At 47.4% G+C, this 16,207-nt stretch overlaps 1 protein-coding gene across 2 annotated transcripts; it reads right to left on the reverse strand.

The window, feature by feature from the left end:
* Positions 1–3,118: 3,118 nt before the first annotated feature.
* LOC149372078 (ganglioside GM2 activator-like) lies at positions 3,119–13,373 on the reverse strand. Of its 2 annotated transcripts, none has more exons than XM_089566450.1 (5): positions 13,145–13,373; positions 11,920–12,130; positions 9,202–9,369; positions 4,695–4,850; positions 3,119–3,404 (listed from the first exon to the last, which is right to left on the reverse strand). In XM_089566450.1, the coding sequence occupies exons 1-5, from the start codon at positions 13,207–13,209 to the stop codon at positions 3,255–3,257; spliced, it is 750 nt and encodes a 249-aa protein (XP_089422576.1). In that variant the 5' UTR covers positions 13,210–13,373; the 3' UTR covers positions 3,119–3,254. The 2 variants fall into 2 exon arrangements, with proteins under 2 accessions (XP_089422576.1, XP_089422575.1); XM_089566449.1 differs by having other exon boundaries at positions 9,202–9,387.
* Positions 13,374–16,207: the final 2,834 nt, after the last annotated feature.

Genomic DNA, 16,207 nt, shown 5'->3' on the forward strand with positions numbered 1-16,207 from the left:
CGAGAATGCCAGAACCGAGACCCTCGTAAGAGTATTGAGTAGACAGGGTGAAGAGATGAAAAACTCTTGAGCTATGCACATGAACGAAGTCGATAGTTATCAATATCTTGGATAGGTTTGGAGAATGTTACTTTCTGTTTCTTGGTGTTGATTAGAATGAGAATTTAGTTTTGCAGTCGCTCTAGGTAGTACACAATTTTCCAGAGAATGGAAAAGCAAACTAGTGCTTGCTACTCATAGAAGATGAGACAGACGCCATCGTAGCTCCCAGTTAGTACAGCTCCGCATGCGACATGCGGAGGTGGTGGGTTCGGATCGCATCGGCGGCATATGGTTGCCATTTGATCTGCTTGGTGTAGATTGATTGCACAACTAATTTGGCACTCTAATCAACACAACAAATATGTAGCCCCCTATGTTGTCTTAGGTTTCGGTGGCTGTTGACTTCTGTCTTATTAACAGTATTACGTATCACATACGTGCACTAGCAATCAAAGAAGCAAGTGCAAAGATGGCACATGTTCGAACGCAAACTGTAACTTTGTCCTGTGATAATGTACGTGAATCACTGTGAAAGTAGATTCCGAAGAAAACACATCTCCTATTTCGCTACGTCGAACGGGATGTCGTTAGCAGGAAAAAAGAATTGACTGAAACCTAAGAAACGAAAGAAGTGACAGAGAACAAATGCAATTATCAATTATTTAGCGGTCACAGGCGAACACCGCGTAACGAACCATGTATTCTGATGTTTAAGTCATCATTTCAGAGATGAAAACATGCAACTATATTTGGGCGTTTAAGGTTCTCTGATTAACGCGGACTTCCCATAACTGTCATGCCATCACCTGCGCGTTATTATCATCAGATGAGAAGAATGTTAGCATAGCCTTGTAAGACCACAAAATAACGCTTCTACTGCGCAGTCCTGTGCAGTATATTAGCACACACTCGTGCTGTTAAATGCTTACTAGAATACACAGCCGCACTGTCGAATCCTAATTCCAGTTCTAAATAGAAGCCGGTTCAGGTTACTGGCAAGAGTTCATACTCCATGGTATTGCTAAAGGGAACCGGAAATAGCCTTGGCGATTTTCGAAGTGTATTGCCACGCTTAAAGGCTTCCGCTCAGCATGGTTGCAGAGCATCTGATCGTTTCAGCTGTTGACTGCACACCATATCGATAAATGCAAACGGTAGCTCTAATATAGGCCTCGTGTGAGCCCAGTAGCCAATGCAAGTAATTCGCAAAGTGTTGTCACTCAGTCACAAAGCTTAGCACATTGCACCTGACCTCCTTGAGGCAGCCGCACACAAAGGAAAATTCTCTTTGATGAGGATTGCAATGGAAGGTTGCCAATTATAGAGTGGTGACGAAAACTTCTTTGAACGACAAACGTGTGATCTCCGTCGTTTTTTCCGCCTATCAAGAACTGACAGGGTTGGTTGTTTACGCATTTTATGTTACCAGGGGGCGCAATGAAAAGACGGTCCGAGAGGGTACAGGGCGAAACTTTCTAACTCCATTTTGCCGGGGCCCTTCTTGGTCGTTTGTGTTCATTTACAGGTAAATTTCTCGAGCAGGCGAGTCTAGACGCTCCATAAATAAAGGCATTATCGACATTCACAGATACCATTTCTTCTTCGCCATTATAGGCTTAAATCACACCTATAGTTCCGTGCGCGCCAGACGACAACATACATTTTAAGTTAACGTAGCTCTGTGTTTGTAAACATCCCCGAGCTCGCCCACTTGCTGAGTAGACAGAGCAAATTGATTGCTACAACAGCCCTTTCTTGAGGCTGGAAACACGCTAGCACTCACGTTGAGGCTTGACTGAATCTGGCGTGCAGAAAAGGGAGGGACGTCAGCGACACCACGTGAGAGTCCGCGAAGGCCATCAGTGAACGCGCACGTGCTACGAGAAATTATCGAGGCGCCGGTTTTCATGAGGCCGAAATAAAAAAGAAATGAAAGCAGCCGCCGTACATTCGTCAGCGGTACTACATTTCCTGCCTTCGCTAACCGCGCACGCGCGAGCTCGAAAGCGCTGGCAACGTAAAGCGGGCGGCGATTGGCTGACGATGAGACCGCCTTTCTCGGCAGAGTCGTTCATTAACTCATTCCGAAACTTGCCCCCCCCCCCCCCCTCAACCTTACGCAGACGCAATAGTCGAAGCACAAGAGAAGCCAGGTCACGTACGGGCGCGACACGTAGCCGGATAATTGCGGTTGGCAAAGGACCTTTTTACGGAGTTCCCGGAACGGAAATCCCCTTGTTTAGTCGTCTGAGAGCCGGCTGGCCCACAGCCACACTAGAGGACGTTCCCCCCTGTCGCCAAAGTTCGCTAGGTATTATCGGGAGGGACATCGAAGGGGCTCTGATGAGCCTATTGGAGACTGAAGCTAATTCTCTTTTTCTTTTCCTGAAGCCACGAGGTGTGCACATCGGGGCGACGCCGCGGAATGAATTTAGATCAAGGGGACCACACGTGCAGGAATCGCTGACAGAGAAGCAGCGCTGAGCTGGAAATGTTTTTTTTTCTTTGTCTCTTCGCGAAGTTAGAAACCAGAAAACTCGGTTTAAGGATCCGGTCCGGCTTGCGTGTGTATTAATGGGGACATAACTGGACGCATAGGTTACAGATTATCAGGAGCGAAAAGGATGCACTTACTGCCACTAAGACTGATAGGGCTCTTTCTTGGGCTTTAACCTCGCTATCTCTCCGAGTGTCACAATAAGCATATCGGGTGACATGCACAGATGTTTTAGTCAATTGGAGTCAGAGAATGACAGCTGGACGCGACATCCTCGTCTGAAACTCCTGCTGCGATCACGCTCTGAGCGAAACACTGGTAACTGGTGATCAAACGCGCTCACAATGTGAAACTACCAACCAACCAAAAAAAGATGAAAGAAATCAAACACATCGAGTACGCTAGCCTCGCAACATTTCTTTCTACCTTTTAAAAAGAACCAGATCTACAGGCCAGACAGGCCTTCCCGTGTACGAGCTGGGTGTAAGAGAAGCCGAGATAAGATCTCTGTACATTTTCATGGAAGTTATTGTGAAGGGAATACATCACCGTCTACTGTCTTAAATGAGTGGAGGCGCATTCTTTCTCAGACATTTTATTTGCTCTCCTTTTCAAAAAATAAAAAAGATATGTACATAAAGTTCTATGCTCCTTTCACTCCTTATCTACTGAAAATGGCTACTTAAGCAAAAAAAAAAAAGTTTTGAGATCGGAATCACTTCAAGGACAACGTGAAGTGAACACAGAAGAGCTGGTCTCCCCGGCTTCTGGCTTTCACAATGACCTGGTAATCACCGGACGTGATCCAATCAGGAAGCATAAGGGCCGGAACCTCGAACTCTTTGTTCTGCACAGAATATTCACCCTGAAAAAAAGAAAGGGACAAGCATAGTCTACGTGAAAAGTAGCCGAACATTGTACTGTGGCCCGAATAAGAAAACAATTGTAGCTTGTAAAATTGCTTGTTTATAGTTATTTTGCTGTTGTGTACGATGCTTTGGCGCCTAAAAAGTGGCCGAAACTGCATTTATTTGGTTCCGGGGAGCTGTTCTGTATTTACAATACTTTGCTAAAATTAATGTATCAGAGCCTACAGAGCTTGATAATCTCAGGAACGCAATGACGCAGGAAATTCTTTCCGAATTTGCTTGACGCTTGCGCAGTATGTATACTAAAGCTGAGCGCGTTTAGAAGAAGCTAGGGAATGCTGATACGTACAGAGGACATTGCCGATTATCTCTCTCAGCATGGAACGCAGTTTAAGACTGCATAACTTTTCCTGTACATGGCTGGAAACATTAGTATCTACAGGCTCTATTTCTGCCTTCTCAATATATATTCAAAGCTGTGCCCGTTTAGAAAGAGCCAGAGAATGGTAATTTGTGCAGGGGACATTGATGACTATCGCTCTAAGCAAAGAGAACACCTTTATACGGCATACCCATCTCTGTGCATCGCTGGAAACAATATTTATCCACTGGCTTTACAAGAACAAAATGTCACCTAGCAAAATATGCTGTAATTGCACCTGATCATAACCCTATTAAATAAATTAACTTGACTAGAATGATGAGTCAGGGTTCTCATGTTTTTTCAAAACTGCCGCAATGAGTCTGGAAAAAGGAGCGGTTGTGAAATGTGTAGATCGTCCATCGGAGCTGCATTGACAGTAGTGGTCGGTGGAGCTGCCGCCTCAGAGCGCCCACGGCACATCACTGGCGCAAGCAAATATGAAGGTGTCCATCATCTTTTCTGTAACTGTTTCAAAGAAATTATTCGCGGTTATATTTGTGGCAAGAAAAGACTTGATTAGGAGGCAGAGATAAAAGAAAGAGATCATTATCTGTCGAGCTTCATCCTCTACTTGTTGCCGACGGAAAATCTGAGCACAGGACATATGAAAAGACAGTAGAAACGAGATATGGTTGAGGATGTCGGATTGCAGATAAAAATCAGCGAGACGGAAGTTTGTCCTGAGAAATGTAGCTTTATGTGTTGTTAAATATATATAAGACTGCCGCCCCTATCGTTGTTTGCATGTTCCCAGCGACGCTGTAGAGAAAAAGGTGACCCCTCCGAAATTACGCTGCCAACAAAAAAGCGTGAAAATGGCTTCACACTGGCAAGCAGTAAGGCGAAGGAACGCCTTCCTTACCTCCTTGATTGGACAACCACAAGGCAACCCAAGGAACTCATAAAACAGCGGACAGTCCTTAACGCCGCAAATGTCATCGTAGTCGCAGGAACCAAAGTCGTTGACGCAGGGCACAGTGACCCAAAGGTAAACTTTCTTCTTCATGCTGATTTCCACCTAAGTTAGGGACAGAAAGCGGTGAAAGATAGATTAGACATGGGGTTCAGTATGGGAGCCGGTGACACTTCCCTAAGTGCACGATGGCGATTCTAGCGAAAACAAACACAGCCAGTAACGACGCACAAACTTTGAAAATGATGAACTAGCCTATCGAACCAATGAATGCTTGATTTATGTAAGCTCTCTAACACTATTTCGAGTGCATTGCATATTAAATGCATATTTGTCGCATGAAGCTCGCCGCGTCGGCATAGAAAAGAATTTCTCACAGTGCAACCGACTGCATATTGCACGCCGTCCTATCAAATGAATTGTTTGTGTACCGCATTATTAAGGAATCTGATCACGAGGAAGAGTAGTTATGTTCTTCTGACCCATGTGAAATATTTATTTTATGTTATGCCGTTTTCCGTCTGAATCGTCGTTATTCGTTGGCGTAAAATTTCCATATCTTTCAAGTGGAGGAACTTGAACAGTGCGGCGCTAGTAAAATTTGGATTGTTTTTTTACCACCCGGGCCGCATTTTAAAGCCACGCATTTTTCAATTATTTCTTCCGTCCTTATATAACTGATAGCAGTCACCTGTGACATCCGGTTCGATAACCATCAAGCCATGTCTTTGGCACGTTGAGGTATCAAAGACGGGCCTGGCCAATGGCGGAATGACGAAAGAATAGAATGGGAAAAGAATACCGCCGTAGAGCGGTTTGGGTGCAGTGCAACTTTAGTAGAGGGCGTTTTTGCGACTCAGGCCATCGCAATGCATCCTGTGCAGCCAGGAGTCAAGCCCCCTTAATAAATGTGCTCATCAGCAGAACGCCAGTGACGCCGAGTAATGACCATGATGGTTCACTTCCCCACAGCGCACAAAAAACGAACACGAAAAAAAACACACCACATTTGTAATCTTGGCAGTGCAAGACAATGGAGCCGTGATGCCTTGCTGTCCGCCAAAGAGTTAAATACCGCCTAACGGCTAGGAAGACCAACGAAAATCTCAAAAGGTACAGTCACGGGTCCAAACTTTAGACAAGCAATTCCAAACGGGCGCCTGTACCTCAGTAAAGCGTGGGAGAGGAGAAGTGAGGTCATAAAACAGACTGTGAGCATAGCACTAGGTTATCCTCGGAATTTAGGTAATTCTACAATCTATGTCAAGTTTGAACATCGTGAAAGGGTTCCCGCGTACGAGCAAGTACATCAGAATGAGAGCAGCAGTGACCTGGGGTCGAACGAAAATTCGATTCTCCACGACGTAACTAACTAGCTGAAACGAATGTCTGGATGGAACCTCTAGTAATCGAGGAAGGTCCGACTGGAGGAACCTGGCTTGAGGAAAGAGACACCAGATCCCTACCTCTGTTATGGTAACTTGTCATGGAGGGTGGGAGAGCCCGGCGAATGTTTCGTGGTATGGAAGTGCGCTTGAAGGCCGACGGCCGCCTTTTAGGCAAATAACGAGAGCTCACCCTCTGCGGAGGCCTGAAAAGGAGCTCGACTCTATTTGAATCAACTGAAAGATCCCTCGCTGTCCCCAATCTGAACCCAATTCCCATAACCCACATCACACTACCGTTCACATACAACCAATCCCTCCCAGCTTCATCCCAGGGAGATCAAGGGAGCCTCCCAGGGTCGACTGCCTTGGTTGTGGTTTGCTGCAGAAGCTCATTCCCCATTACTTTATTTTCCACCTTCGAGTGTGCGAAAACGCCTTTGTCCGCTATAGAACACTTTTTTTTTTTTACCGTTAAAGTTTGCTTCAAGCATATTACACGACAGTGGTGAGAGCAGCAGAGGTAGTATTTTTCTTGTTGAATTTTACATGCCACAGTGCAACTTCTGTCCATGTTTGTTTTTTGTGCGCTGCAGTGGAGTGAAGCATGTGGAACCGACTAGCTTAGCAATTCATTTCGAGCAACATGGCCGGTGGCCTCGTATTCCTTAACCATGTCGTTAATAGTGCAACGACAGTGTAGTTAAGAGCGCTTGTGTTTCATTTGTTTGTTTTTAACCACGGATTATCATTAGAAACCAAAGTAATCAACGAGGGAAAGTATTCTTGGTGGATTCCTGGTCGCTGGCTCCTAAAGTCTTCGAAATGGCTCTTTAAATTTACATAGGCGGATAGAAACTACCGGTGATGTTTGCCTCGCGATCTAGTGTTTGTTGAAACAGCATGTGTTAGGCTTTATTACGAGCTAGATTATTCACGGCGAGGAAGAGAACACTCTCATCAAATGCTTAAATTAATGTGTGCTTCTCGCTGGAAAATGCATAGCTGCTTGTATGGTCCTCAAGGTAAACTGACTAGACTCCATAGGCAGAGAATCCTAGGAAGGGGTGGCAGGAAGTTAGGCGGGCGGATAAATTTAGAAGTCTGCAGCGATAAGGTGGCAGCAGCTGACACAGGACAGGGTTAATTGGAGAGATATCGGAGAGGCCTTTGTCCTGCAGTAGGCGTAGTCAGGCTGATGATGATGATGATGCTGAATTTAAACAAGTCCATTTTTATAAAGTGACTAACAATACAAATGCAGATAATAATCGAGATGGCTCCCCACTGGGAGTGCGATGTGGATTTTAGAAAAGTCCAAGCCATCTGTTTGGGAGGCCTGGAATCGTGACCGATTTCACCACTGTGCACTCCGCCGGAAAATGCGTTTGCTCCGGGCTTCCCTTGCAACCACCACGGTCTTTCATGTGCACTGCAGTCTTCATTCACTCGGCTAATGGTCAGGTTCCGCACTTGCGCTTGCGTATTATAAGAAAATAATTTCATTTTTCTTTCTTTCGGTCTACGTGATTCCCTCAAGCGACGCCACAACAATGACTAAGTGGGTACTCTGGGAGTGAGGACGCATGAGTCATTCAAAAAGAACAAAACAGGAAATAATGAAGAAAAAAATGGAATGGACTGGCTGTGGGGTTCCTCATGTGATCCTGAAAGCGCTGCGCATGTCGTGACTGCGACGCAGTCGGTGCGGCCTACCCTAAGAGCCATTCAGTGGCTTTGTTTTGAGAGGTACGAAATCTGCTTTACTCAACCGAAACTAAAAGAAAGTACGTCCAGGCAGGTGGTAAAAGAAAGCCTTAGGGCTAAAGCAGCAGTCCGCGAAGCTTTTCCGAATTTAATCTTGGTCCTCTAATTGAAAAGATAAAATTTTCTTGTTCCTGGTAAGAGCGTTCCATGAATGGCAGGCCTAACAAGATTCACCCGCGCATTAAAAGTCCCGAGAAGAGGTGCACAAGGAGTACTAAGTTTTGTTTTGTCCTTTGCGCAGTGCGAGTCAATTAAGTCTTGAAAACCTTGGCTACAATAAAATGCTTTAAGGCAAGGAGAAACAGAAACGCTGTGTTTTTAGCAAAACAATGCCACATACTTTGAGGGGTCCATTACATCTCTTGAGTTCATTGCACTACTACCTTCATAGAAAATGAACCGCGCGCCCATCGAGGACGGACCCTTAATAGGCACGCGTCACTTCCTGCTAATGTTTTGTCTTCACAAAAGGCAGCAACTAAAATTGTTTTCTGTGCAAACACCCTGCGCGGTATCAGCACAGAGCATAACCATCCCAAAACGTAATAAATTGTTTACATGGAGAATTCCAAAAGGGATACCAATAACAGGTATTCCGCCTGAGTCCAGCAAGCACCTCTGTTTCGAACGCTACACTAAAATTAAAACAGTTCGCCAATGGGGAACTAAACTTAGAGATTTTAAACATCAATTTATAAACAGCAAGGCTTCCATGCTTCCGTAGTACTCGCCTTATTTGCTTTAAAGCTGCATCACGGTGTACATCTACACCGAAGTTTCGGCCTTGACACTAAAGCTTGTCGCACGGATGCACCAAACGGTACCTGCTAAAATTTATTCTTTTTTTGAACTACGGAGTTCTCGTTGAACTTGCAGTACACAGTACGACACTGAAAAGAGAAATCCAACCGACGTCCAAGACGTCCGCGTTGATCGTGAGGGCCTTTCAGGCCAGTGTGCATACGAGCGTACATGCTTCCTTGACTTTCACAGTTTTAACAAGAAGTCAACGCATCAGCGTACTTTGCGTGACGTTTCGTTCAATTTATAAGAATTCTGAAGACTTGATAAACGCTTAGACCTTAATTCCTCGTCCTTGGTGCAGCAGCACCATGTAGGAGATATTCCGTCAACCTCTAGACAAACGTAGCAAAGCACGAACTCGGGACTGTGCCACAGAAACCATACATTTGAACTCCTAACCACCGAAATGTTTAGAAAAGAGCTGGTCCCACCAGAATGTCCCTATACTCTTCTCATTCATTCTCCTCACACTTTATATACCGACAGGAAGTGGCGGTCACCTTGATGGGTGCCGTGATGTCTCGGGACACCTTGATCGCCGACGTGACGAACACGGATCCGGGAAAGCTGAGCGGGTCCGGCCTGAGGCGAAGCTCGTCGTAGTGCACGGGGTCGTAGCGCGAGCCGCAGTTCCTCACGGAGTACTTGCGCACCGAGTCGCCCCATTTCTGGAAGGCCAACAGCCACTGACGCCAGGTCACACACCCGAAGAGCAGGAGGGTCCAATTGTGCAACAGTTAGTGACCGACCGGGCAACAAGGCTGGCATATTGTGGCACTTTTGCAGAAAACCCTCCGCTTCGCCCTTGCGCAGCAAGCAAGCAAAACAAACCTGCTCAATAAGCAATACATGCATGGCACGCATAGTGAAAATTATAGCACTGCAAAAGATTTTTCTTCTAAAGCATACAGCATTAAACAGGAAATTTCGTATTCTAAGCGAACTAGAGAAAAGAAGAGAGCTTGCACATAATATATTTGCCAATATTCTTAAAAAATGACTTTTCGCTCTGGCGCGATACAGCTGAGAGGGTTCACGCACTGTCATGACTCATGACTGAAAAGCGGCCAACTCTCACAATAATTTATTGATGATAGGTTCCTATGCATCAGAGCTACCCCCAGGCACTGAAACAAGGCCTTTAATGGGCTCCGAATTGACTTAGATCACCCGGTGTTCTTTAGCGCTTACAAAAATCTCCGTCCGCGCGGGGTTTTAAGCATGAAATGCTTTTAGTTCCCGTTGTCGGCAGTGTGATGACGTCACGCCGAGACCGAGAGCTATCATCCGGGCACTGAATTCCACTCATCCGGGCTCTAAAACGAGAACATCCGGGCACCGTACGAGATCACCCGGTGTTCTTTAGCGCTTACAAAAATCTCGGTCCGCGCGGGGTTTTAAGCATGAAATGCTTTTAGTTCCCGTTGTCGGCAGTGTGGTGACGTCACGCCGAGACCGAGAGCTATCATCCGGGCACTGAATTCCACTCATCCGGGCTTTAAAACGAGAACATCCGGGCACCGTACGAGACTTAACGAGATTTAACGAGACTCTCTAAGCCCTCCTACGGGACCGGCATACAAGCGCCGGTTGCTCTCCAAACGAGTCACAAAAAATAACTGCTGCCAGTGTCTTCTCAATGTTTATCAAGATATCAATCGAGCTGTGCATTTGATAATCCACGGAATTATAATTTCCGATTTCTAATAAAGCGTGCAAAAAGCACATACATGCCACAATACACTTCGTTGTCATACGTGATCTGTTAGGGGCTTTGAGAGAAGGCCGCTTAGAGAAAGAGGGGAGCTCCAGGGCGAGAAGGGCTTTCGGCTGAAAAACTGCTTTTGCGCGCTCCCCAAGGATGGCGCTGCGGTCCTACACTCACGCATGTAAAAGACCGGCCGCAGGGCCTTCATGCCCTCTGGCAGGCAGATGTATACACGCTCGCGGAGTATTCGAACGCGCTGCATATACATCCTTGTCAGGCCTGCGTCTCGTCGTGTCCGCGTACGCTTCTGCATCGTCCTCGATTTCAGTGCCGCCACCGTCACAGCTGCTTAAGCCGAGCAATGGAGCCTGTGTTAGGCCCGTAAACATTTCATGCTTACTCTACTCTCGGTTACGGGAGAGGCGCAATTTTTTTACGTTTCGCCTTTATCGTAGCACAACCGGCGCGACCGGAGCAGAACCTACAATCGTGTTGTCCAGTACAACACCGTAGACCGCGAGGTGGACGACCAAAGTGATCAAAGAAGAAGCTTGGTCATTTGTGGAAGCCGACAGAAAACACGTTATCGCTGGAAAATATCCTTTACTCAAGAAAAGTTTTGCGCGTTTCCCCCTAACTGCGTAAGCCCACTGATGCATGCGGTAAAGTTGCATTAAAGACCGCATGCGCCACACGGATCGGTCCCCTTCAGCTTTTCGGATTTGAAGTTGTTTCTTCCTGTTATATCTATATCAAAACAATACTGACATAAGCTTACAGTTTCTAACGCTGGGCAAAGCACGCAGTACGTTCAGCTAGGTTGCAATTGATATCTGGTCTGTGGGGTTTAACGCCCCGAAGCGACATATGGGGTATGAGGTATGCCGTGGCGGAGCGCTCGAATTAATTTATAGCTGCTGCGGTTAGACCACCTGGTGACCTCTAGGGTGGGCTGATACGTCACAGCACACACGTCTTCGTGTTTCCACTTCATCGAAATGCGACCGCCGTGGCCGGGGTCGAACCCGCGATCTTAGGACCAGCAGCCGAATACCAAAGTACATTGAACCACCACGGCGGGTGGTTAGACAATAAGTATCAACCACATAAGGCTGTTGAAGAATACTGTGAAGCCGACTAATGTGAACATAATAAGGGCAGGATAAAATAAATGATGAACATTAAACTTCTTACGTTAGATGTACGAATATATTTCACATTGTTACCACCTGGTCTTCTCTCGTGCAATTTTCGCGTCTAATACGCGAAACTTTGCAGTACGAACGGGGCGCTAAGAAGATGCACAGAGGAAGCAGAAGAAGGCAGAGAACCGGCTGCGAAGGAGCAAAGTGAAAAACACTCCACGAAAACTTGGTTGGCAGAAAGGGACAAAACTGGTTCCGCACGAAAGTTAGCAAAGGCTGCGAAATGTCCCTACGACTACTGCATGATAATTCGTGAGGTGTTATAGGGATAACCAGCTAAACTGGCTTGTTAAAGATGTACTCACAGCTTGCGGCAGATCCGGAACGTACCGCTCCGGAACTTGAGGAGTGGAAAGTAGAAGTAGGTACCGCTCCCACGTGACGTTGCGCATCTTGTGGATGTCTATGGTGTGATTAAGTGCCTTCAACGCAGGGCCGAACGGGTTCTTCGCGACGGCGCCAGGTGGAAACGGCAACAGGAAGGCAGCCACCACCGTTAGCGCTATGAAGTGATTCCTGTTGGATTGAACAAGGCACCATTTGCAGACACACCGAAGGAAAAGTGATTTCAGTTAATTGTCTGTGCATATGAAATTATTTCCTTGAAACAATGGCCGCACTTTGTCAGAAAATGACAAAGGAAAAACGCCTCAGCGTCTTGGCTAGGATAAGCTAAACGGTGATCATGCTAATAGGTTTGGCATGTTTCCCATCTTTAATCTTTCATATAAGCATCTGAATCCGACCTTGTGCCGAGAGAAACATCAACTGAAAATCTGAAGAGGGAGCGAAATTACGCGATGATCCTTGAGCCAAATTTCTTTGTGGGTTGTTTATTGAAGTCTTTGCAAGTTCATAACGTTTTCACAATCTAGGCTGAGACGGTTGGCAGTTTATGCCTGACTGCTTATGGCTTGTGCAATCAAATGCACTCTAGACTGCTTGCACGTTGCTGCAGACCCCACTTGAGCAATGCCACGTTAAAAGCTTTTTTTAGATGTCTATACGGGCTGCTTCGCTGCACAATCTAACCTATTGTTTCCTCCTCTTCTGTTTTGCTATTTGCCATTGATAGTGCCAGAACTAGGCCAAAGTCATCAGATGCACGGCTGCGATGACTTCAGCAGGAAACGAAGGGTGCACTCAAAGTATTCGTTTGATTTTAGGCTATTGATCTTACGGCCAAAACTATAACCAAATACAGGAAATAAGCATCCAAGCTTCCCGCCTTTTTGTTGTATAGGAGCGAAGTAGCTCAACTTGAAGCTAAAGATCTAATATTTGAGTTGGGGAAAACTAGCGGCAAATACAGCTCATCGTAGTCTGGAGGAGGGAGTGGGGAGGGGTCACGTGGACAAAGCGTTGCGCCATGGGAAAAAGGAGTCCGCGCTGTCTACTCCTATAGAGGGTCGCTGCACTGACGTGATGCCTTGCGGTACCTGATCGAAAGAATGAGCCTTCCATGCTCTGCCGTAAACATCCCCATGCTGTGGAAGAGAGAGCGGCCCCTGAGCAAAGTGCGCTCCGTACCTGAGAGTGCGCTGCCGACTGTCGTCGCGAGCTGTCCGCTGCCGCCGGCCCCGGTCGGCCGCCATGTCAGCGGTGGCTTTGCGGTGGCGGCGGCGGGCGTCGTGCTTCCTTTTCGGGGACCGAGCAACGATGGCGTTCGTACGCGGCACGCGCCGGTCTCGTGTGTGGCGCTGACCCGACGGCTCCCCTCCGTGTCACACGCGGCGCCGCGCTGGAGGTGGCGGGGCGGCACGTCGCTTTCCGAGGAGAGGAGGAGGGGGGGATTGGGGGGGGGGGGGGGGCGACATTTGCCTAATGATGAACGGGGGTCACCGCTGTGGGGGGAAGCCATTGGACACCCCGAAAGCGCCGGCGCCTGCCTGGCCGTCGCTCCTCGTGTGTGCGCAACACGTAGCGCAGAGAATGCAGCTTCGCGCGGACACGGATATGGCGACAGCGGCGCCCGGTCGGCTCGTGCAGAATCCGGGTATTGGCGCACGGGAGGAGAGAGCCTGTTCTCGAAAAGGGAGCACCGCGATGAGGACCGCCGCCACCGTTTGAAAAATAAAGCACAGGATGGGAACCCGCTTGTGTGCTGCTGATGCTGCTGCTGTCGTGTCGCTCGGAGAAGCTGGTTCTGTTCGGAGCCGGGTTGGCGGCCGGTTCGGAGATTTCGGAGACGCTAAACGCGGATGAAGGAGAGCCGGAAGCTGCACCTTTGCCTTTGCTCGTCCGAGAGAGTACTGCCGCCAGGATTCGTCCTGTGGATGCATATCAATGTCTACTGTACAAATTCCTAGAGCTGACATTAACGCTCATTTGTTGTAATACGCAACCGTTACTATTCTATCCGTGCCTGTGGCATTATCGGATGCTGGGACGCATGCAAACATGAATCAAGTTCATCCTGATTTGAGTTACAAACTTTTGAAACTTCTCACTTTAATGAAGACTCTTCTCAGGATTTGGAGCAAAAGTGTTCCAAAAGGGCGCCAGCCTAAGACAACGTGCTTACGTCGCAGTAAATGTGCTGCGCCATGTTCGTTATAGCATCCCGCGCTCAGATCGTTACGGCGCAGTAACTAGAGTTCTGCATTTCAAAAAATGTAAAAAGCTGACTATTCGCAACGAGCGCATAAGATGTGGTACGGTCTGTCAGACAACTTGAGTACTTTTGTAGTTACATTTGAGTAAATTAGCATTGTAGCACTTTTACTAGGACTTCGTCCGGTGGTGAAGCCTGAATGGGAGTCTATGGCGCAGCCTTTCTTGTGCTAAGACTTCGTCAGTGTCTTTTGTTTTAAAAGGACTACATAATCCTTACATAACTGCATAACCTTTACAAGGATTAAATAATACTTTTGAGGTACAAGCCTGTGACGAGACCTTAGCGTCAGGAAGGCTTCACGATAGACTTCCATTCAAGTTTCGCCACGGGACGAATACTTAGTGAAGTCACTGCCATGCTAAATTAGTGAAATGTAACAACACTTCCCGCGAAAGAAAAATTAAAAAGGGATCCCAAGCAGTCATACCATATGAGCTTAATGTGCAGGCATTATGTACCGTCTCTACTATAAGTAACTAGGCAACGCGGTTTGCTTGTCAGCCTGCAGAATACACAAACACCAAAAGGTTTCTAAAGGTTAGAGCAAGGGTTCTCATTACCTCACATAGTATTAGGGCTGCAGGGGTGTCATAGGCGCTCCACTACATGGCCAAGAAAACAGAACACGTTGCCTGGTTATTCTGGCAAAGACGGTACGTACTGAACATGGCGGAACAGTTTTCACAGCTTCTTAAGAAGTGCCATGCGGTGCCTCAAAAAACGAAGGAAAGGCTTCAAAATGAGCGGTTTTCATGCAGCTGAGTCGGTGTCAGCCTGTCAGCCTCTGGACGCTAACGTTACTGCTTCACGTTACCACCGCTGTGATCACGCAGTGACCGGGAGTCGAACTCAACCCCTCTCTTTAGGAAGCACGCACCATTGGCTGCGGCGCCAAGCGACGAGTGAAAAGATGTGATGAAAGCTTTCAAGCGATCAATGAAGGTTTTCATGATAAAGCGTAAATAAAAATCGGCGTGGAAAAGCGAATTACGCGTACTAGTCAACATGACTGCATAGGTACGCCATGTCTCAACAACGCCGATCGCTGTTCATTCCGAGCGTCTGCACAACAGAGCTCCTTTGCACTCTCTGATCGGTGATCCGGGGCACGAATGCAGAACGAATTCGCCGCTGGGCGCACAGAGGGAGATTCTGGAAACGCGTGAGCAGATCCATGTCAGATGGGCGCGCTATTTGGATCGCGACGCGTCCGGGTGTTTGCTTCTCATGCGCTCGGTTCCGCCGAGGACCAAGGCAAGCGTGACGCGGCGGCGAGCAGGGCGTCCCCGAAACCGGGTTTTTCTCTTTTCCACTCTCCTCTCCCTGTTGGTGGCATCCACACTCCCCTCCCCTTCAACACCCGTGTGTCGGTGCAACTGTTGCGTGACGTTGCGCGGTATCAAGAGTGCTTCCCCGCCCCACCGGTCCTTCAGTTAGGCTCGGCGCTGCGCGAAGCAATGCGAGCTTGCGGTCGCAAGAACGCAGAAAAGGAAAACTTTACCAGGGTGCAACTAAACTTACTAAACAGTACTCACCAAGTACGCCTCTTTTTTTTTTTTATGAGCCGATTTTAGCTGCATAAATGATTGGAGTGACGCTTCTTCAAGTGTGTAATAAGTGTTCGCTTACATTTTAACGCGAGAGCGTTAGAAGCGCCATTCTCCAGAAAATCCAGGGTCGGCGGAGGCGTTATGCATAGAGTTTCTTACTATTACCTAGAGGGAAAGCTGGCAAGCCGTCTATGGGAGTTTGCATGGCGACCCCTCGGGACCACTTCAGCCACCATGGGCGCCCAAAGCATCATGGGGCGGTGAGCTACTTGTTGCGGAACTGCAACTTTTGGCCAAAAAATAATAGAAAAATAAAGCTGTTTGATAAATACAAACGTCCTAACATTCAATATCTTGTCTAATGATCGCAACAAACGAGCAGAAAAGCATTTAAGTGCAAAGTTTGCCCAAAATAAGAGACAACTC

Source organism: Amblyomma mixtum, chromosome 1 (assembly GCF_055824585.1).
Source record: "Amblyomma mixtum isolate Tamu chromosome 1, ASM5582458v1, whole genome shotgun sequence".
NCBI lineage: Eukaryota > Metazoa > Arthropoda > Arachnida > Ixodida > Ixodidae > Amblyomma > Amblyomma mixtum.